This window comes from Anastrepha obliqua, chromosome 2 (assembly GCF_027943255.1).
Source record: "Anastrepha obliqua isolate idAnaObli1 chromosome 2, idAnaObli1_1.0, whole genome shotgun sequence".
Lineage (NCBI taxonomy): Eukaryota > Metazoa > Arthropoda > Insecta > Diptera > Tephritidae > Anastrepha > Anastrepha obliqua.
The window spans coordinates 128,485,860-128,509,176 of record NC_072893.1 but is presented as its reverse complement, the minus strand read 5'-3'; the positions used below and the strand labels follow the sequence as shown (position 1 = coordinate 128,509,176).

The 23,317-nt window shown below is 39.4% G+C and overlaps 2 protein-coding genes across 3 annotated transcripts; one reads left to right on the top strand and one right to left on the bottom strand.

Annotated features, from left to right (window-relative positions):
- Positions 1–6,394: 6,394 nt before the first annotated feature.
- On the bottom strand, positions 6,395–23,138 carry LOC129238896 (protein ELYS homolog). The gene is made up of 10 exons (XM_054874122.1): positions 22,706–23,138; positions 22,044–22,637; positions 14,172–14,485; positions 13,673–14,081; positions 13,420–13,610; positions 12,950–13,292; positions 12,283–12,878; positions 6,844–12,186; positions 6,628–6,760; positions 6,395–6,571 (listed from the first exon to the last, which is right to left on the bottom strand). The coding sequence occupies exons 1-10, from the start codon at positions 22,851–22,853 to the stop codon at positions 6,498–6,500; spliced, it is 8,145 nt and encodes a 2,714-aa protein (XP_054730097.1). The 5' UTR covers positions 22,854–23,138; the 3' UTR covers positions 6,395–6,497.
- LOC129238897 (uncharacterized) lies at positions 15,519–21,666 on the top strand. 2 transcript variants are annotated; one of them, XM_054874123.1, is made up of 5 exons: positions 15,519–15,875; positions 16,751–16,979; positions 17,055–17,133; positions 17,412–20,214; positions 20,280–21,666. In XM_054874123.1, the coding sequence occupies exons 2-5, from the start codon at positions 16,789–16,791 to the stop codon at positions 21,413–21,415; spliced, it is 4,209 nt and encodes a 1,402-aa protein (XP_054730098.1). In that variant the 5' UTR covers positions 15,519–15,875; positions 16,751–16,788; the 3' UTR covers positions 21,416–21,666. The 2 variants fall into 2 exon arrangements, with proteins under 2 accessions (XP_054730098.1, XP_054730099.1); XM_054874124.1 differs by having other exon boundaries at positions 16,703–16,979.
- Positions 23,139–23,317: the final 179 nt, after the last annotated feature.

Sequence of the window (23,317 nt, the reverse complement as noted above, 5' to 3'; positions counted from 1 at the left end):
ACCAAAAATAATCGTGCATTTCCCAAGCAGCGTTCGGATGTTTGTCATCGTTGTTTTCTTCCGTTTGTATGAAAACCAACACATAACTTAGAACTTTCTTCCACAAAAGCAGAAAACGAATGAAGCAACTGTCAAAAATTGCTTTAAGATTGGAAATACGAATAAGAAGAGCAAAGCGTGTCGCCAGTACAGGAGACAAATTCCCTTCCCTCTTCCCCGGCCGTCCTTCACCCCCGAACAAAATGTTTCCCTTCCAGTGGAGACATCGTGTAAATGGGCACTTATTCGTTCTAAGAAAGAGATGATTCGAGAAGCGTTCTTGCAAACGACAAGATATATAAAATTAGACTTCCTTTATAAGTTATAAGTTTTTATCTTAACAGTCTTGAATTAAACATCACAAATAAATAGTGTTAATATAAAATAAAAAGTACATGTGGGGGATCTATTCGCCCACATAATTGGTGACCCCTACGACTTCCCAACACGCATCATGGAAAAGGCCAAACCAACATCCACGTGCTGTTATAATCGGAGATTCGGCGCACGTGCCAACAAGTGCACGCAGTCTTGTGCCTTCCCGGAAAACGCCAGTCGCCCCCAGTAGACACGGCGGACACTGGTGACAAGACAATGCCTCGTCGATTATTCATATACCAACGTACAACAGGTACGAAATTCTTCGTCAATAAAGGCGCGGATATTTCGGTTACCCCACCCTCAAGCTCATCTGCCGCACCTGCAGACCCAAGCTCACCTGCCGCAGCCGCAGTCTGAAGCTCATCTGCCGCACCTGAAGACTCAAGCTCATCTACCGCAGCTGCATACTCAAGCTCATCTGTCGCAGCCGCAGTCTCAAGCTCATCTGCCGCACTCGCAGTCTCAAGCTCATCTGCCGCCCCCGCAGACTCCAGCTCACCTCCTTCACCTCCATAAGAATCATTCATGGCCATCACAGTACTTACTCAAACCAACAAATTTACAGCCATGCTCAAGTCTTTCCGGAATTGCTGGGCAATTCTTCCAATCTCACGGCAGCCAAGCATTCCGTCAAACACTTTAATACCAACCACTGGGCCACCGACGCGTTCTCATTAGATCAGGGAGTTCGCGGCAGCCTTGCGCCTCAACGAGCCTCCCCGTACAACAGTAGGTGGAAACCCGCTCCACGGATTAATCATGAGCATTAAACTCAACCTTATTGGTTCCCAGATAAGGCTTTCATTTGGGGGAATTGTGTGGGAACACAGCTGAGATTGTCGTACGGGAACACACCTATACCTATTCTTTTGGCCACACTGAATTCATTATTTAATTTAATTTAACGTCGTTATTCGTTCTAAGAAACACCCCATTTACACACGGAGACATCTGGAAGGGAGACACTGGAAATTCTCTTTTCATGTCTCATTCGCGGACACACGGGCAAAAATGTTTCCGCGACATTTTGACATTTAATACTTTAGCATCGTCTGGTTCGGATGTATTCTCGCACGCGCTTACATGTAAAGCAGAGAGCGTTCGACAACAGTTTCTTAAATATGTATATGAATGAAAAATGCAAACTGGTTAAATAATAAATAATTTGTTTTTTTTTTTATTGAAATATATTTATAAATTCTTATACTTGAATAAAAAAAATTAAATTAAAAATACTTCATATGTAAATCATTAACTTAAAATTAACTTGAGTATCTAGAAATGCGGGTAAAATTAGAATTCAACATAAAAATGCCCCATTATATATTTTAAATTATACCTACTTTACTAGCAAAAATAATCGTGCATTTCCCAAGCAGTGTTCGGATGTTTGTCATCTTTGTTATCTTCCGTTTGCTTGAAAACCAACACATAACTCAGAACCTTCTCCCACAGAAGAAGAAAACAAATGAAGCAACTGTCAAAAATTGCTTTAAGATTGGAAATACGAATAAGAAGCACAAAGCGTGTCGCCAGTACAGGAGACAAATTCCCTTCCCTCTTCCGCGGCCGTCCTTCACCCCCGAACAAAATGTTTCCCTTCCAGTGGAGACATCGTGTAAATGGGCACTTATTCGTTCTAAGAAAGAGATGATTCGAGAAGCGTTCTTGCAAACGACAAGATATATAAAATTAGACTTCCTTTATAAGTTATAAGTTTTTATCTTAACAGTCTTGAATTAAACATCACAAATAAATAGTGTTAATATAAAATAAAAAGTACATGTGGGGGATCTATTCGCCCACATAATTGGTGACCCCTACGACTTCCCAACACGCATCATGGAAAAGGCCAAACCAACATCCACGTGCTGTTATAATCGGAGATTCGGCGCACGTGCCAACAAGTGCACGCAGTCTTGTGCCTTCCCGGAAAACGCCAGTCGCCCCCAGTAGACACGGCGGACACTGGTGACAAGACAATGCCTCGTCGATTATTCATATACCAACGTACAACAGGTACGAAATTCTTCGTCAATAAAGGCGCGGATATTTCGGTTACCCCACCCTCAAGCTCATCTGCCGCACCTGCAGACCCAAGCTCACCTGCCGCAGCCGCAGTCTGAAGCTCATCTGCCGCACCTGAAGACTCAAGCTCATCTACCGCAGCTGCATACTCAAGCTCATCTGTCGCAGCCGCAGTCTCAAGCTCATCTGCCGCACTCGCAGTCTCAAGCTCATCTGCCGCCCCCGCAGACTCCAGCTCACCTCCTTCACCTCCATAAGAATCATTCATGGCCATCACAGTACTTACTCAAACCAACAAATTTACAGCCATGCTCAAGTCTTTCCGGAATTGCTGGGCAATTCTTCCAATCTCACGGCAGCCAAGCATTCCGTCAAACACTTTAATACCAACCACTGGGCCACCGACGCGTTCTCATTAGATCAGGGAGTTCGCGGCAGCCTTGCGCCTCAACGAGCCTCCCCGTACAACAGTAGGTGGAAACCCGCTCCACGGATTAATCATGAGCATTAAACTCAACCTTATTGGTTCCCAGATAAGGCTTTCATTTGGGGGAATTGTGTGGGAACACAGCTGAGATTGTCGTACGGGAACACACCTATACCTATTCTTTTGGCCACACTGAATTCATTATTTAATTTAATTTAACGTCGTTATTCGTTCTAAGAAACACCCCATTTACACACGGAGACATCTGGAAGGGAGACACTGGAAATTCTCTTTTCATGTCTCATTCGCGGACACACGGGCAAAAATGTTTCCGCGACATTTTGACATTTAATACTTTAGCATCGTCTGGTTCGGATGTATTCTCGCACGCGCTTACATGTAAAGCAGAGAGCGTTCGACAACAGTTTCTTAAATATGTATATGAATGAAAAATGCAAACTGGTTAAATAATAAATAATTTGTTTTTTTTTTTATTGAAATATATTTATAAATTCTTATACTTGAATAAAAAAAATTAAATTAAAAATACTTCATATGTAAATCATTAACTTAAAATTAACTTGAGTATCTAGAAATGCGGGTAAAATTAGAATTCAACATAAAAATGCCCCATTATATATTTTAAATTATACCTACTTTACTAGCAAAAATAATCGTGCATTTCCCAAGCAGTGTTCGGATGTTTGTCATCTTTGTTATCTTCCGTTTGCTTGAAAACCAACACATAACTCAGAACCTTCTCCCACAGAAGAAGAAAACAAATGAAGCAACTGTCAAAAATTGCTTTAAGATTGGAAATACGAATAAGAAGCACAAAGCGTGTCGCCAGTACAGGAGACAAATTCCCTTCCCTCTTCCGCGGCCGTCCTTCACCCCCGAACAAAATGTTTCCCTTCCAGTGGAGACATCGTGTAAATGGGCACAAAGAGATGATTCGAGAAGCGTTCTTGCAAACGATAAGACATATAAAATTAGAGTTCCTTTATAAGTTACTAGCGTACCCTCCCCCGCTTCGCTAGGCGATAATTTCAATGATTTGCTAAAAGAGAATAAAATTAGTACAAAACAAAGCAAGTTCTTTGATACAATTTCATTCGAACTTTATTGTAACACTTTTTGGTAGACAACGTTTTTGGTTTTTCCATCTTTCGCGTAAATGAATAATGACGTTGGTTTACTTACTCGTGAGCAAGCTACATACGTTTGTCCATGAGAAAAAATTGGGTATTCTAAATTAATACCGCACATTTGTAGAGACTGTCCTTGCGCCTTATTAATTGTCATAGCGAAGGCAAGGCGAATAGGGAACTGCAAACATTTGTAATCAAATGGTAAAACCGTCGGAATCAGTGATCTTCTCCTTTGTACTTCCCTTTCAAAATTGTTGCTTCGATAACGTTACCCATTACCTTCTTCAAAGCGATTCTGGTACCGTCGCAAAGTCGTGGCACATTACTGTTGCGCAGCATAATAATCGGTGCTGCAATTTTTAATCGTAAATTATAAGGTGGTAGGCCTGGCAAATCGAGTGAGTTTAAGAATTCAGTTGGATAATTTACGACACCATCTTGATCAGTAATAGAGTCCATTGACTTATATGCAACTATGTCACCAGGTATTTCATCCAAAATAGCTGCATTTATATCATTGACGTCCTTATTTTTCCCAGCTAAAATTGCTCTTTCGCTGAGCCAATCATGGTTTTTGTAATGTTGAACTATGTTTGGAAATACACTCTGTATCAATGCCTCTTTAGACAGTGCAAAAGTGCAGAAGTTGTTAGGCAATGTAATCATTCCTGTTGGATCGACAGACATTTGGCCATTTCCGATTTTCAGTAATTGGTGTGAAAATTCAGCTGCTGATGGATCGTTCTGTAGTTGAACACGTACGTTTGTAGCAAGTGTAAGCGTGTTTACATGTCTCCATAAATACGATGATTTTAAGCATGCATTGATTTCATCTGCAGCCGTAGATTTTGGGATCACAGGTAATGTTTGCCTGAAATCTCCAGCCAATAAAATCATGGCACCTCCAAAGACTGTTTGGCTTCCTCGTAGATCTTTCAAAGTTCTATCAAGTGCTTCCAATGGTTTCTTGTGTGCCATAGTACACTCGTCCCATACGATGAGCTTACATACTTTAAAAACTTTTGCCATTCCAGATGTTTTCGAAATATTACATGTTGGTGTTTCATTTACCTGCATATTCAAAGGCAACTTTAATGCAAAGTGTGCTGTGCGACCGCCTTCCAGTAATGTAGCCGCAGTTCCGGAAGAAGCGAGTGCCAATGCAACGTTATTATCTGATCGAAGTGTTGCTAATATCAATGAAATCAAAAAGGTCTTTCCTGTTCCCCCAGAAGCATCCAAGAAAAACAATCCATCAGTTCCACGGCTAACATTATTCATGACTGTATCATAAACATGTTGTTGTTTATGTTTACTCCCCGTCGAAAAAAATTTGCAACTTAGCAACACGACACAAATCGTTTCACAATAACGAAAAATTCGCATATTTATTCAAAAAAAGTTGTACATATAAAATGAATGTTAATTCGAAATTTAATCTAAGAATCGAACAAGTTCTGCGGCAATTTTCACTAAAAACACAATTTGTACAATATTTTAATTTTTTCTTTTTTTTATATGAAGAAATTATTAAAAAAAAAATTTTTTTGCTCAAAACCTTCCCCTAGTGGATCCCTATAATATGAAAAAAGAACGAATAAAATTGGTCTCGTATCGGCCCAAAAAAATGCGGACAAACGAACATCATTTCATTTTTATATATATAGATGTATATATTTCTTCTAAATGAGCTTGGGGGCATTGGCCCTTCAATATCACTCTCATTCCATCTTTTTGTAAATCAAATTACTTATTGTCTAACGACAGGTGTAATATTTTATGGAAGAAATAAAAAAAAAAAATTTCATTCGAATCATTTGAAATTTCTGTATACAATACATTTCTGTATCACAATACAAATACAAAAAATTCAAAAAAAGTTGTACACATAAAATGAATGTCGATTCGAAACTTACTTTAATCTAACAATCGAGCAAGTTTTGTTTTGGACAATATTTTGATTTTTTCTTTTTTTTATATGAAGAAAATATTTAAAAGAAATTTTTTTTTGCTAAAAACCTTCCCCTAGTGGATCCCTATAATATGAAAAAAGAACGAATAAAATTGGCCTCGTATCGGCCCAAAAAAATGCGGACAAACGAACATCATTTCATTTTTATATATATAGATAAGTTTTTATCTTAACAGTCTTGAATTAAACATCACAAATAAATACCAATACAAACAAAGCATATCATTTTGACATAAGCCATATCTATGGCGAAAAATTCAGCTGGGTGAATACTTTCGCCTTGTTTTATTCTCTGCTGACAGCTACATTATTACATTACATATTACACATTACATATTACGAAAAAAAAAAAATCAACTGATTTACCAACACCACCTTTAATAGATTCGCCTTGAATGTGTGTAAGAAATTTTCAATGCTTATAGCGTTTATTGACATTTTTCTGCCCAATTTACAAATTGCAACAACAAAAATATATTATATAAAGTGAGCATTGACCTTATGGACTGGGTTCCCCATGTGACTTAGACAAACGCTTTTTGATTGGCATAGAACGCTTCTTTGGTCCCGCTTCTGAAAATTTTAAGAAAATTTCACACATTGTTTTATTTTTTGCAAAATCTACTAACCTTCCCCTTCATCTTCTAGTATGGTGCCCAAAGTAGTATTCGGTGAGCTTTTAGGTTCTTTGGAGCGCAACATATACAGCCGTTCACTTCCCACAGAACTGCCAACACTGACCAAATCATCATCGTTCTCCTCCTGATAAGTGAAGTAAAATAACGAACGAAATAATTTATATACAAACAAATTGAAACATAAAGAAAAAACTGTTAATTCTTCACCTTATCCTTTACCGAGCTGCGCGTTACACGACGCTTTTGTGTGCCAGAAATATTACTTCTGTGCGATGAAATCGATTCGACATCATCGCTGTCGGGCACCGTGGAGCGTGAACTGCGACGCTTCCGGGCACCTTTTGTTGTAGGCGATGATTTGGATGTTCCACTGTGCAATCCTTCAACTGGTTTAATTTTTCTGAGCACCGCCGACTTCTCCATAATAGCCAGTTGAGTGCGTGTCAAGCGTCGCGCTGATGAGTATAATACCTCCTCCGTAGCATTTTCATTTGTGTTCGTCGATTCTTGTGTTTCATGTTCGTTCTTATCTATTGACGTCATTGCGTCTAGGTTTTCTGCATTGGTACTCTGTCTGCGTGTCCTTCGTACAGGAGTTTTTGGTGAACCTGCTTCGCTGGTTGTAATTTCGGATTCAGCAGCAGCATTGCTGCGACGCGTACGTCTGCTGCTCGGTGTAGTTTGGTGCTCCGAGACGTTACTCGTTATTGAAGACCGACGCTTTCGCTTGGACTGTGGGGCCTGTTCACTACCGCTTACAATCGACGAATTCAATTCGCTCTCAGTAGAATTCAGACGCATGCGTGAGCGTGTACGGGTTGATGGCGAATCCAATACTGGCGTATTTTCGTCAACGGGATCGAGCAAAGTTGAACGGCGACGCGCGACAATTTTTGTAGCAGGTGGTACCGAAGTGCCGCGGGCAGTGCGCAAGCGCATGAAACTGTCATTTTCATCAACATCATGCGGCATGGATACACCTCGTGAACTCCGTCGCGTACGCGGTGTGCCAAGTAGAGCAATCATTTCTTCACTGGGTTGCGCTGAACTGGCGCGATTACTGCGGCGACTGCTGGTACTCCTTTCTGGCGTGTGTACTGAAGCTTCTTGCTCTTGCTGAGCTGTGGTTTGGGGTGGCATCGAAATACCTCGTGTATTGCGCCGTGGTGTAATAATTTCGTCAAATGCTGGGCTCGCAGTCAAGTCGACTAGGGGTGGTACAGAAGTGCCTCGGTGACTGTAACGTGTATTCTTGGGGATTGACGAAATAGTTATGGTTTCGCCTTCTTCTAACAAAGTGTTTAAAGTAGAATATTCGCGTTTAAGACATGCCTTCTCACCAGGAACAGAGATTTGTGACGATCGCAAGGACTTTTCCAGCAATTTGGAATCGTTTTGTGGAGAGTTACGGAGTTCACTTTTACTCTCCCTTTCACTTAATAGGTGAGATTTTGGGCTTTGCGGCTTTTGTGAAGATTCTTCAAGGTCTTCTTCTGCAGTCTTTGATGTACTCTTAACTGTTGACTGTTTTTCTGTAGTGGGATTTTTCCCATTTTCGTCAACTTCCAATAATTCAACCTCACTGAGATCGCATTCGTCCACGTGCAAACTAATTTGATCCTCCTCTTCCGGTTCTTCAATTTTAGTCTTTTCTATATCTTCGCCTTCATTCCCTCGCATACTTATTTGCCCTTCTTCTTGTAAACATTGTTCAGCCTTTTTTGTATCTTCTTTTTCTCCCACGCTCAAACTGATTTGTTTTTCCTCTTCTGATTCTTCAATTCTATATTTATTCTTGCCCTCCGGGGATGCAGTAGCAAAAATCGGTCTTTTGTTTGCGACAGTTGCTGCGACATCACTACCAATATTTTTATTGACCTTTTTGTGTTCTTCAATTATGTCTTTATCAATTATAGAGTGAGTGGAAACTTTTTCATTTAGCTTCGGTTTCTCAACACCTTGCAACAATTCCTCTGGTAGTTTTGCGGTAAGGTTCACTGTATGTGTAAGGATTTTCTTCGAAGTACTAGCAACTACAACATTTATCTCATCGTCGCATTTCCCATACATTTCAACGCTTTCGCTGGTCGTTTCGGCATCGCAATAAAACACATCACTGCCAAGCTCCACGTAGATTTCTTGCGAGGTTGCATTGTATGCGTTCACTTTCAATTCTTCTATTGTAATTTTGGCGTCATTTTGCACAAACACGCTTTTACTGAAGTATGAACCCGCTTCCTGGTTGTCTTCATCTGCTTGTTGTTCATCTTCGGACTCCTCAAAAACAACAGTTTCACGCAATACCAACTCTTCATAATCAGCACAGCTTGAAGCAGCCTCTTCAACCTCGATTCTTTCTTCATTTTCTACCGATGCAGAATTGCTGTATGAATCTTTGCTATCACTCTGGATATCTGTGATATTTTCCTTTTTGCTTTTTTCTTTCTTTGTATGTTGCGTATTCTCACCAGTATTACTCTCCTCAAAATCGTTTTCATTTACTGGTGCATGTACATATGCTTCTCGCTCTTCCTGCAATATATTCGTTCTTAATATTGACTTTCTAGTCATTTCGCCGGAGCCGGATCTATCGCTACCATCGCTGTGGCTTTCCTCGATGACTTCTATAGACGATGAATCACTGAGATTCCCAGCCGAATTCGGTTTATGCGTATAATGTACATAGCTTACATCTTCCTCTTCTCCGCCCTCTTCAGATTCGTCATTGTCACTTTCAGAGTCGGAATCAAATTGTTGGTTGTCAACATGCATTTGCGGCGACGATGCAGAGGACGATAAGATAATTACATCACTATCACTCTCGTCGGCTGCAGTTTGGTTTTTAAGCTTCTCGACCGCGGCTTCCGGGTTATTAAGCAAAGCAACTACATCATTGGAGTCTTCACTTTCCTCAATATCCACATCCGTTGCATGCTGCACGGTTATGCCAAGCGCGTCTGAATACAAGTCAGTCTCAGCCGGGGCGGTTACATAATCATTACTTTTAGCATTGAATTTTGGAACTAGCTGCTCTTTGTTGACGTTGATTTCCTCAATTTCAGGTTCTACATCTTCATCCATATTCATTAACTCATCTGTTTCCATACTTTTCAGGACTGCTGCCTTTTGTTTAGCGCCATCCTCCGCTAGAGTAAATTCGTAAGAACTCATGTCTAGTGTTGTATTGGCGTGCAAATGCTGTACTGTCGTTGGTCGCACAAACTCACTAGCCGTCCTTTTTAACTGAATATAAGCAGCTGTTGGCTTTTCCATGTTGTCAATTTCATCAGTTCCCGGAAACCTGCTTTCTTCCACACTGAAGCTGCCAACTACTGTACTGCATTCAGAGAGCTTGCCACGTTGTTCTTGTACCGTGGTGTCCTGTAAGTTGAATTTCGACAGAGTTGAGCTTATTTTTGACGATGAGCTGTATGGCGCAAAGTCGCTGCTAGCCAAAGACATTACAGATTTTATCTGGAAGCTCGGTTTGCGGCAGTCTACTGCATTAGTTACGGCTGTCGAATACCCGGAGGAAGTAACGCTAGCGTGCCTGCTACTCGACTGTTTTTCTACGCAACCTGGTGATTGCTGATTTTCTTCTTTTTCTTCCTTTCGCTCCGGCATTTGTTTTTCTGGAGTACGACTTTGGCTGCGCTCAGCTGAAAGGCGTGCTAGTGGTTTACGTGGTTGGGGACCACTAAAACGGAATACTTTGGATGTTTTTGATTCGTAATCTGATGAAGCGAATGTAGTTGTTGTCGATGTAATCGGTGAACGTACACCTTCTATAATCAGTGAATTGTTACGGGAAGAAAGTGGTGAGTAGAAGTCTTCAGCTTCCTCCTCCTCTTCGAGAACCTGAATCCTTTTTGAAGAATCCGGTTCCCCTGATACGACTTGCATCACTACTTTTTGGTTAGCTGGAGAAGAAGTAGCGGAAGACGGTATTTCGTGTCGCACCTCAATTAGCAGTTCGTCAATGGCTTCATCTTCTGCCAATTCAATGTCCTCCTGAGCTATTTCATTTGGAGTTTCCGCTGTTGCATGAGGCATTTCATCCTTCGCAACGTTTTTGTCAGCTTCATCGATAATAGTTGTTGTAGACACTAAACGTCGTTTGCCTATATCTGTGTTTATTTTGGCATCGCCATGCTTCAATTTCGCTGGAGAATCTTCCACTATTTCCGTAGCAGGTAATTTGAAGCGTAAATTCTTGCTTTCATCTATCGCCGAATGCAGCTCACGACGCGCACTGTAACCACGTTCGGTTCTCTCTGGTGTATTGCTTGTTTTGAGTATGCTATGTAGCTCCGAAATAGTAGTGGTCGACAAACCCACACTACGGCTTTCATCAAGAGCATTCAAGCGCCGCCGCGGCGTTATCAGTGGTTGCGTCAGAAACTCCGTAGATGCTGCAGGCATTTTTTGTGGTGTCAACTCATTTGTATTTTCTTCCGGTTTGTATGCAGTCTGCATATCAAAACCATGTGCCGTTAACTGACTTGCAGTTTTATTAATTTGCATGAAGTGGCCTAGGTCTTTGATAATTTCCTGACCTAATAAACGACGACGTTTACGCGGCTGTGCGATCGTATTAAGCGCTGTGGACACTTTACCAGTCGCGTCATCTAGTTCCATTTCTCGTTCTGCTAGCGTCCGTTTCTCGGTCAGCCTATAGGGCTGTGGATATGACACACCACTTTGAGCAGACTGCTTCATATGGAGATGGCACGTCTCTACCTGCGGCTTTCGCAAGAATGGCGCATTATTCGCACTCAGCAATGCGCTGGCGGAAGCGACATTACGCTGCCGCTCATCACCCATTTCCCCCCAATAGTAAGTGGCAAAGTGTGCGCTCAGCGCTGAGCTGTGGTAAATGCCACCGAGTAAATTATTTGCATTCTGCTTAATGAGCTGACAACTTAGTGGCACAGGCGAGTGATTGTCTGCCTCCTTCTTCTTAATTTTATTTTTAATACGAAAGTAAACATCTGTCAAACCTTGGGTCACTGGCGCCATCGTAGTATTGAAAGCGGATAACACTAAATTCGGCGTATCGGCACTGTCCACAACAATGCCCTCATTGCCGTAATTCATGCGCAAACTCTTCGCACGCGATAACTCATCCAAATATGAAACGGCTTCAATATATTTGGACTTCTGCAAAAGATAAACGAAGTGCAAGTTTTCGGCACCATGCGTTTTACTGGTGCGTAATATGCGTTGTACAAGCTGGCCCTCCCGCTCACTTAGCGCCAAATCACGTATGACGCCGTATTTACCAGCGCAAAGACAACATTTGAAAAAAAGTTCCAGTAGCGAGTCATCTTGTTTGGAGCGCGAAAAATGGAAGGCTTCGGAAATTAGATCGTTGGCTAGTAGTGTTTTTAGCTTCAGTACGGGAGATATGAGAGTAGAACGCGCTTCAAGTATGCGCAACGCAAAGTCGGCAGCGTTTTGGCTCAGTAGAGATTCAATGAGTAGCTCAAGCATCCATTGGGTGTACGTTTGATTATTGTTGAAGGGCGATATGAATTCATCGACAGCGGGCTAAAGTAATGTATTGTAAATTAACGAAAAATATAGCAAAATTGTGACGCTACCTCAAGTAAGATGCTCTCTAGCTTGTTTTCATTCAATACTTACCATAAATAGTCCATGATCTAGATTCCAAAGCGATTGCACTGTCTTGATCAGAGCAGCAGTTAATTTGAAAACGCTCGGGAATTTTACAAAACTCTCCACAACTTCTTTGTGCGCGTGCTCGTCGATGGTCATATGCAAATCCAAAAAGAAATATAACAAAATTGCACATTTGCTTTCAAACTCTACATCCGGCACAAGCATAACACGTAGCATGGCCTCAATAGAAGGCGGAGGATAAAGACCATTGCCTCCGTTTTCCAGCCAACATTCACGCAAGACATCACCCTTGCATTCATGAGTAATGAGTGCATCTATGAAGAGTAAGCGACAACTACCAGTTTTTTTTGAGATTAAATTTTCATTGATGCGAGCGAAAAAGGCACGTCTACGCGTATATAAATTTTTCAAATCATCGTAAGGATATTGAATAAAATTAATGTCTTCTTTGGCTTTGGAATGCTCTTTATATGAATTATGATTGTTACGATTATGCTGCATTTCTGGAAGTAAACGGATGTTAAGAAGCCAAAGCAAAACATCTTGGTACTCGGATGCCATTCTCATCGACTTGTTTTGCGTCTCGAGGTTAAGGAAAACTGGTTAAAACATTTTATTAAGTCGAATGTTAAAAATGTTATATTCATTTCATATAAATTTATTTGCTAACCTTTATCAGGTATATAGCGCTTTCCAGTGGATAGCACCTCACCAAGCAAATCGGCGAGTAATTTAAGCTGACGTGTTAAGTAACCCAACTCTTTCTGCTCACGCGGATCCAATGGATAGCCGGCATAGTCGAAAAGACCTTTCGAAAGATCATTGCAGCGCGTTTTGATTTCAGTGGCGCGCTTCCATATCCAATCGGTAAGGGTAGAGAGTGAAATACCTGTTGTAGCAGTGAAATTGGAGCCCATAAAACTGCCATCTGCCCAGCATTTGGCACAATCACGAAGCAGACTAAAACAATTGTGCTCCAATGCCACACATAAAATCGTTTCATAAATGGCAAGCTGAAAGAAACAAATTTTCAAACTAAATATCAACGTGAAATATACGATGTGTAATGAAATTAAACAAATATTATATATTTTTTGGTTAAATGTTTAAACCTAATCACAAATTAATAATTTATATTACCCGAGAGAATGTGGAGTCCACATTCAATTCAGAAAATTGCGGCAATAAGCGCGCGCGCAAAATCTCTCGAAAATACATATCCGGTTCGAGGAAAATGCTCGAGTTACTGGCACGCAGCACATTGATGATTTTATTTTGCGCACCAATCCAGGTGTAGCCCAGCGTGCTATCTTCCAATAAGAGTACACAATCTACAAAGAAGAATCAAAATAATATATAAAATAAATACACAGCAATGTTTTCTTATACACACCAAAACTGAGAGAATTCGGATAGAAATGCTCTTCAAAGCGCTGCAACGAATTGAAGTGAGCAATGGTACTAGGATTAAGGAAAGCGCCTAGAGCACATTGGCGCCCACTCAGCACATAACCAGCCAGATAATTGGGACATTTCTGATTCATAAAGCTATTTGGCATTTCCTCTTTGTACCATTGATTCAAATCAAAAATGAGTAGCTTATTCTTCTCTTCAAGTGTGGAATACCAGGTTAGTGCACTCAAACAATATCCATCTTCGTCAGCAAGTGTGGCATTGAGACCACTACCTAAACTAATATTGAAACTGCTATTCTGAATTTTACTAATTGACTGACAACCAATGGCGACACTCTTGGTCGACTCCAATGGCAGTTGAAGACGTGGTATGCACGTGAGAAAAGACTGCAAAAGGAATTATAATAAAAAATATAAAACCAATTGTTTGTTACCTATTCATATATGTGTGTACATATGCATGCGTATTTTAGTTACCTCGAAATAGTAAAACCCATCCTTTTCCATCAAGCGCTTTTCATATATAAGCGTATGCAGCACTGCATTCAAATTTTCTCCATTTTCATGCATCGCCCAAACGTAGAGGCAATGACGGGGATCATCTAAGGGTTCTAGATACGATAACTTCATTACTGGGGCCATTACATACATTGGCTGCGGTATGGCTATGTGAAATATTTGCATTTCAGCCAAATCGTAGAAAGCCAAACGTCCATCTTCGAGGCCAATTGCTAAGCCCAAGGACACGTCGATGGGTAGCAAACATTGAACAGCGCAAGGGGTGTCGATGACTTTGAGGAAAGAGGGAGGTGAAGTTATGAAGAAATAACGATTTAAAAAATAAAAAAAAGATAGATACAGAATTAAAAATGTATAATTATAAGATTATTTATTTTCCGCCAAGATTATTACTTTTGCAGGCTTCTTCAATAATGTATGTATACATATGTACATATGTATGGTACATATATGTACAGAATGTTATATAATATTATAGCAACAAAAACTCGATACACCTCAAATATAAAAACTCATAGCACATTGTAAGGAATTACAATTTTGGTTTGTGTGATTGAATAGGGGTAAAAATATGGAATACGAGTTTATTATAAATCTGACCATTATTTCGATAAAGAATTGTAAGTAATTTTCCTAACTTGTTTATGAAGAATTTTATGCTTAATTTATGCTCGGAAATGAAATTTTTGATAAAGTACTAATTTTTAATTAATAAAACTTCAATAATTAATTGCATAAACTATAGATGATAAAATACATTTAAGAAAATATAAATACATACATATATCCTATATTTTTTATTTGCTGCAAAAACTTTTAAGATCTTGTAAGATAACTGTATATCTGCTAAAAAGTTTTCAAGAACAAAATTTTTTATGCATAATTTTTACTGCGGAGAAGAACACCACTGCTTCTAATTTTTTTCTTGTGTCAATCAAAGCATACCATAACTGACATTTGGCAAAAGCAACCCTGTAGTTAATTTTTATATTTAAACAGTGTGCTGTCTCAGCATTCACGCTCTACTACCTTACTACTATACCAAACGTACTTTTGTGCATATTGGTTTGACATATTTAATAAACACAGTAAACCATGTTTGATTGCCTCGAATTAAAAAAAAAAACAGTGTCTTTAAACAAAATTATTTACTTAAAAAAAATTTAACTACAAATCTCCTAAATTTAGAAAAAAATAGTTCCAAACATATTACTACTTTTTAAACTTACTACTTTTTTGACTACATTTTGCAATAAGTACTATACTTTTTACAATGTGACGCATCAAAGCACTGACAGCGGTAAATTGGAGAAAAAAATGAGACTAGTGGCAAAAATTTTGGTTGTGCGTGCAGAGTGTAAAGTATTGCTTTCAGTTTTAAAGAGTTTGAATTAATTTTGGAAGTGCAGACTACTTGAAAATTCGCGCTTCACTTAAGCGTTTACACAAGATAGTGTACAACAAAGGAAAAATACGCAAGCGAAAAAAAAATTACAAGCCCTACCACAGCGTTGAAAAAAATATATATATGTACAATTAACAGTGGCGCCTCAGCCAAGAGGGCATCAACTTCAGCTTATATTTTTATAGGGGTGCCTGGTTGCGAGCAACGGCGGTGCGATAGCCCATGTCGGTCGCTACCATCGCCACTTTGTTGTAAATGTGCGTTTGTATGAGTGTTGTTGCTACGCTCTGCGTGTGTGTTTAAAATTTATATTTTCCCTGTGACAAGCCAAATTGCTGGGTACAATTTCTTTCTAAATATTTCTCATTTATATATTCTAACTCAGTTATTTTTTAAGTGCTATTCAAAATTACTATAATGCAAATAAAATTTCGTTTTTTTTAATCATCGGAATTTCATGTGTAACTAAATACCGTCTTTATAAAAAGTTTTTTTTACATACAATTTCTTCTTTATACACTATTAAAACGAACTAAAAAATGTTCCTGATTCTGATAAGCGATTTTATTAAACACAAAATTAAGAAAAAAATTGCATATGTTACTTAATTAAGGTTACTAACATATACTCCTTTTTTGGTTTTTGTCGATTTCTTTTCGAATGATAATAAATAAAATAAAATATAAAGATCCTGTTTAGAATTTTATTTAAAAGTTAAATAAGACTTTAAATAAAACTTTAACCTAATATTATTTCTCTTTTCCGATCTAAGTAAAGAAGAAAAATATATGTGTACTATATGCATGTATTACTTTTCAGTATATACATTTTTTTGTATTCAGAAAAATTTCAACAATTACGTCTAAACAAAAATGTAGCGTCGAATTAATTTCATGTCTCCCTTTTTATAAATAACACAGCAGTTTGACTTGTCCACAAACAATTAAAATGGCAGACAATTTTTCGGCACAATATCTATGTATTCCTTTTATTCAATTCAGAAGCAGGTGCTTCAAAGAAATTATCAATAGTTTAATAATAATAATTGTTTTTCCTATTTTAAATTTTTGTAAATAATGACTAGCTTTTGAAGAAAAAAGAATACATATTTGCTAAACCAATACATAAACAGGTTAGATAGAACCGATTACCTGCTAAATTATAAGCAGCATGATGGAGCCCGCAGAGTTACACCAACAATACAAAGACTATGAGCAAAAAGTCAATGAAATGCAAAAATTGTTGCCCTGCTTGAGGCAGCGCATTGCGACCGCAACGTTACAAAATGAAAATGTCGAAGAGCTGAGGAAATTAAAGTTACTGCAGCAAGTGTTGTGTGGGCAGCAGGCTGCGGGTGACAGGTATAAACAAGATTAAATGGCAATTGCCAACTAAGAGTACCCTTTAATTGCATTCATTTTTAATGAACTTTGCAGTTGGACACTGAAGGAACTGGACACGTATGCAACAATGCTAAAGGATGCACCCAATGCTACTAATATTGTACATGAAGAGGTAAATGTGGGATTTAAGAAGTTAACTTTATATATATATACATATGTGTATGTACGCATGACTTAAACTTTGGTAGAAAAAATTAAAATATTACAAAATCAAGAAAAAACTTAAAACATGAAACAAAAATAAAAAAAGAATTAAAATATTGTCAAGTACTGTCTCTTTAATAAAATTCAATTAAATTTATATATATTTTATACTTAACCCATAGCATTTTCTTTCTAACACGACATTTCTAATTGTTTTTTTTTTTTTTTTTTGAATTGTATGCATAGTGCAACACAGCAAGTATATCAGGGAACGATAAGGATATTGATCACATTAAAGAAAATTTGGGAAACCTAGAGACTGCTAAAAATTTTAGTTTGAGTCCAAAAGTCAATGCAGGAGAAAAATATGGACGTGAAACTGTAGAAAATAAACAGCTCCTTCAAGAAAAATATGAAATCGTAAATGAAACGGGTAAGAAAGAAAATGAAAACTTCGAAAAAGCAAGTGAAGGATCTATAACAGTTAACAAAAGAGCTGAAAAAGCCCGTGAAAGCACAGAAAACGATATTATAAATAAGAAATTGGAGAGTTTGATCAGAGAAACTGAAAATGATGAAAAAGTACTACAATCAAGTTCTGCAACGTCCGACAAACAAGATTTGGAAAACGATGCGGAATCAGAACAAATGGACGATAACTCAAAATTTTCCAAAAATGAAACTAAAGCATCAACAACCCAAAACGAAATTGGCAATAAGAAAGTTTATTTAGAAGAAATCGGTCAAAAAACTGATGTGCATTTTAGTCACGTTGGCAAGGAAACTATTAGCAACTTTGAAACCCCAGAAGATACTGAAGAGATGGAATACGAAGGAGTGGAATTAATTAAAATTCCAGAGGGACCTGTCGAAGATGAAATGATTTTGCCTGACTCTGCGGATGAAGCGGAATTCTCAGTAGACAAGAGTGATCGAGAGGAAGAAGAACAGATTGGAGACGAGGAAATGGAAAACCTCGATTGCACTGAAAATAATGAGAATAAAGCTGGTGAGAAATACAGTGAAAACGTTGACGATGGTGAGAGACATTCTGACAACACGAGCCCACTGGAACAAGAGGAAATAACTCAAGGTAGCGATAGTAATGCAAAGGTTATGGAATGCACTAAAGAGTTAAATGAAAATGATACCGAAGATGCATACGATGAAGACGCACATTCGTTACAACCCGAGATTGAGGAAAACAGTGAACCGCATACGGGCAATAACGAAGAAAATTGCTCCATACCAGTTGAGTTCGCTGTGGAAATAGACAGCCGGAGTGGTACTGCGACAGAGCTAGAGGAGACGACACATTGTGATGATCCACTTGGTCAGGCGGAGAGCGTACACGCTGCAGAGATAGAAGCGGATAACAGCCAACAAAGTAGTGGGGAAACTGCAGCGACCAGCGTAAACCTAAATACCACTAATAAGACTAGAACTACACCATCAGTGATTGCCAAGCCGTTGACCAATGATGATCATGATGATGACGATGTGGAGATTATTGAGTCTCGTGACTCACCTATTTGCCTGGATACTGATGAGGAGAACGAAAAAAAAATCGACGACTCGGCTTACGACAGCACAAAAGTGAAAAAGGTAAATAAGGAATCGGCGGCAATTGGCCACCAATTTAACATAACTACTATTAAAACAGCCAAATCCGTCACTGAGACAATTGAACTGCTCGATAGCTCGGACGATGATGATGTGATTCGCAATAATAAGTCGCGGATAAAGCGTCGTATAAATCGTCAAAATGTGGCGCCAGTTGCCACAAGAACTTTGAATAAGATGCCAGCCCAGCCCACGACGGTGGGTAAGAAGAGAACTCTTCTACCAGCTGTGCAAGCACAAAAACCACTAAAAATAAGTCAAGTCTTATCAGGTGGCGCAATACCGTCAGCCTGTCGCGCATTCATTTCCAAAACGCTGTCGCCGAGTGCAACTGCAGTGAAGACACCACGAAGTGTACTGCTATTTCCGCCAACCAGTTTCAAACCCACACCTCAATCGAACTTTTTGAACGCTGTGAATTTATTACCGGCTACAGTAACAACCGGTGATAATCCGCTTGCATTCTCTGCAACGCTTTCGAACAAAAATATTATTATACCGAATGCTTTCTATGCCAATCGCCGTACAACAGCAAGAGAGGAAGAGAAAGAAACTACTACGTCGGCAACTTCGTCAGCTTCTTTGTCGAAAAACTCTAAATTGCAGTCATTATCGGTGACGCAACAGCAGGAGCGTATCTATCGAGAATGGTTGGATGAATTCATCCAGAATTTCGCTAGTCCCCAGCAGATCGCCTCGCACTCATGCCTGGTCCTAATGCAAAGTGCTCTCAGATATAAGGTGTTTGCGCGCATAAAAGACCTGCGCACTACGCTCAACATCAATGCGTACACATCAGATGGCACGACAAATGGGCAGCTTACGCGAGAATTATACAACGCATTCTATACGAACGACTGTCGGCTGTCGGTCGAAGGTCTGCGTTTCTGTGCAGGTGTTTGCACACAGATTGGCAACAATGTGACGCTGATGACAGATGCGCATACCGGCCGTATAACAACGCGTACGAGTACCTATGAGGATTTATTGGCAAAATATGGCACTGCCAATGGTGGGGCGACAACAACCGACGATAAGCGAAAGCGGCAAAAGGGCGACGAGGAATATACTCCAGCAAAGTACTACGAAAAAAAGGTAGAAAAGAGTAGTGCAGGTCAGGGAGAACGTCGTAAATCGTTACGGCAGCATCGTACACGTTGTTACGATGAAACCTTTCTCTATGAGCCTGAGGAAGCCGATGACGTCGCAACACCTACAGTCGAACAAGCAGCAGCTGCCGATAAACGTCGCCAGGATGCGCAAATGATGGCATTGGTGCAACGCAAGGCGGAGGAGAAAAGGCTAGAGGCGAAGAGACAACGGCAGCAGCAAGTGAAATCCTTCGAAAGTGCCTACTTAGCAACGTTTGCCAATACATTGCATGGAAAAAATGTGAAAGGATCAACTGCGGCAACGACCAATAGTGGTAAGTTTGTAAGAGAAGGGATTTAAAGTACATTAAAAATTCAAATTTTGATATAACCTTTTTAGAAAGTACAACACAAAACCGAAGTACGATTGCCACGAATTTTGCCAACACTCACATTGTCATTGATGACGAAGAAGAAGGGAGTCTCGAAGACGATGAGCCTCGTTCGCATCGCATTTACAAAGTAGTGCCGACTCGACTGCTGGCCGCTCCCAAACGTGCAGAAGGTCCTGTTCGCGCAGCGGAGGATGTGTCGGGAGTAAAGCGCGGTCGGCCACGTAAGCAGAGCCTTAAAAAATTGAAACAGCAGCCAAAAGCAGTCGAACCAGAGTTAATTACATGCGATAGTACATCGGGCGATTCGACGAACGCTGAAGATGATTTACTTTTTGAGCCGGACAGTAAAGTGCCCAGGAACATAAACATTAACTGGCATGCGGGTAGCAGTGAGTGGTGCAAGATTTGTAACAAGCGCATTCCACGCACCGTCTCCCACTACGTCAACGAACATCCGGATTGCGAGGTGTATACTTCACGTATACAGAAGGATGTTTTAGCACGGGTGCGCAACCAAGGTGGTCAATTGTTGGAGATGCGTCCATATCTCAACGGGCAGGAGCAATATGCAGCGGAATGTGTGTTTTGCAGTAAGACGTGCTGTTTTAAGCTCCCCTACTGGTATCAGCATTACTCGATGCACACGGGAGAATATGCCTTTCGTTGCAGTGGTTGTAATATTCGCAAAACCACGCGATCGGCTATGATGGGCCATATTCATTTACCGTGCCGCAAGCGTGGCCAGTTAGTGGAAGATTACACATACAATGCACGCGCTAAGCAGATTGAAATGTACATCTGCACACTTTGCAATTATATGCAGCTGAATCGACCTAATGTGTTAAAACATTTGCGAACGCAGCATGGTGTAGTAAAGATTAAGACAAAGCATATCGAAAGTATTATCCTATTACGAATGCCAGAGCCAGAAATGAATAAAGCGCGCGAGGAAATGAACGAGTTTATGGATTTGAGTAGTGGTGGCGATGAGAGCAGCAGCCACATGGCCATGACTTTTAACTACGACAATTTTGACGAAGCGTGTCTGGATGGCATGTGGGACGATGGTGATCCTACTGATGACTTATCCTACATGATATGTGGTATGCTGGATGTGGAAATGAGGAATGATGACGAGTAAACGCTATTTAGAGCACTTGCATTTGGTGGCGTTGTTGATGTGTTGTCATATCGGTGAATTTTTTATTTAATGCTTTTCGCATTTTGTTTAAAGCCATGAAACTAAATTCTTTTTATTTTAATATCCATGTGGAGTTTTTTTTATATATATTCCTAACTTAGTTTTTATGTTTAATTATAATGTTGAAAATTATAAGAAACAAATACAGTTAAAAGAGATAAATCTAACGTTCTTAGGTTGGCCTATGGAAAGTTTTCTGTTTGTAATAGTCTGAAGTATTAGTGCTTAAAATAAAAGCAAAACAAAATATCTTTTATTTAAGTTGAAAAGCTTAACGTATGGAACTTATCTTAATTACAAGGAAAAATAAATTCAAAACTGAAATATCGATTTCAATAAAACTTATAAAGGGAAATTTTCTTTTTGAAACTTAATTTAGAAAAAAATCGAACCGCCGAATTTAATATACGATATGCAATACTGTATCTTTTAATAGCTTCATCAGAATTAAACTCGATTATTTTCTAAATTTTTAAGGCATCAAACAACTAAAAGCTATTACACTGATACATAAGTAGACAAGACAGCAGGATAGAAAGAACAGCCCAAATAATTTATGTCTACTCACCTTCTATTTGTAATCCAAAGTGGGCGTCATCCTGTCGGGTTTGTCGGAATGTTCTATGTATCTCAGCAAGTGGTAAATTATAGTCCGCAATCTTACACACTGTTATCGTATCAGTTAGCTGCCCAACTGGTGCACCCATGCGTTCACCGCACGCGCTCAATAACTTTTTTATATTTAAGTCCAGAAGTAAAATAACACCTTCTTCGCTGCCCACTGATAAACAGCCATCGAAATTTTGTAACAATGAACGCCGGCAACAATTTCCACTCACAAATGCTGCTGCCGTAATATGTAATGACAACTCAATACAACTCAATACTCGACCATGTTCTATAGAATAGATTGCTACAAAACTGCAACCACCTCCTGCGGCGCGAAAGCATTCCAAGCATACGGCCAAAAGAACCGTTTCAGTGTTTTCCGGAAATAGTTCTTCTACACAGCGTATGCAACAGTTGTCATACCCGAGAATTTCCGTAAATTCGTAAGTCGCAATAGTTTGTCCTGTACGTAGGGCAGTGATATCCAATGCATTACCGCTAGCTAACCAACTCCACGCACCGCGTTTTATGATTCCGCCTAATTGTTGAGGCACTATAGTTGTAGCAAATTTGGAGGTTAAACAGTGCTATTAGGAAGATGACTCGTATGCAAATATTTACCAGCACAATCTTCATCAGCTGCTGCTGCCGCAATATCTCTTTGTTGAAAATGTTTTTGATGCTGATGCTGAGAAGCATCCGGCTGAAGTGTTCTCGAGGGGAACTTCACCGTGCGCTCACCATCTACTGCAATCTCGTACCACTCCATATCAAACTACTTCCAAATTTCACAGTTTCACTCAATAAAAATCACGTTTATTTTTTACAAATCTTCCACGTTCAATTGAAATTTGTTAAAAAATTATATTAATTTCGCGCGGACTTCGTATACGGAAGATTTTTTTGCTCCTATTTTAGATTCCTTGCCGACTGAGTGTGTTCAGTGATTGCTAACAATTTTATTGACAACTGCGATTGGCGCTTCAAAACACTTGTTCAGATACAGGGTTGCGTAGCACCGTGTAGAGAGTGTAAGGAATAATGTAAATAGCTTGCTGAATTTTTAAACCGGAAATATTTAATATGTTTCTTAAAAAGTATAAAAGTATAAATCAATACTATTCCTAATTTCTATTAAAAAATTTCTATTAAAGACACAAATTTCACACTCAGAGATTTTCGTTTGTTTTCATCATGGTCTCGAGTTTACTACAAAGTGTTTTGATGTCATTC

Coding starts and splice junctions, on each gene's coding strand:
- LOC129238897 (XM_054874123.1), top strand. CDS start 16,789: ATGATGGAGCCCGCAGAGTTACACCAACAATACAAAGACTATGAGCAA. Junction 16,980..17,054: donor CAGCAGGCTGCGGGTGACAG/GTATAAACAAGA, acceptor TGAACTTTGCAG/TTGGACACTGAAGGAACTGG. Junction 20,215..20,279: donor TGCGGCAACGACCAATAGTG/GTAAGTTTGTAA, acceptor TAACCTTTTTAG/AAAGTACAACACAAAACCGA.
- LOC129238896 (XM_054874122.1), bottom strand. CDS start 22,853: ATGGAGTGGTACGAGATTGCAGTAGATGGTGAGCGCACGGTGAAGTTC. Junction 14,082..14,171: donor ATGGGTTTTACTATTTCGAG/GTAACTAAAATA, acceptor TTCCTTTTGCAG/TCTTTTCTCACGTGCATACC. Junction 12,879..12,949: donor GCGCTATATACCTGATAAAG/GTTAGCAAATAA, acceptor TGTTTTAACCAG/TTTTCCTTAACCTCGAGACG.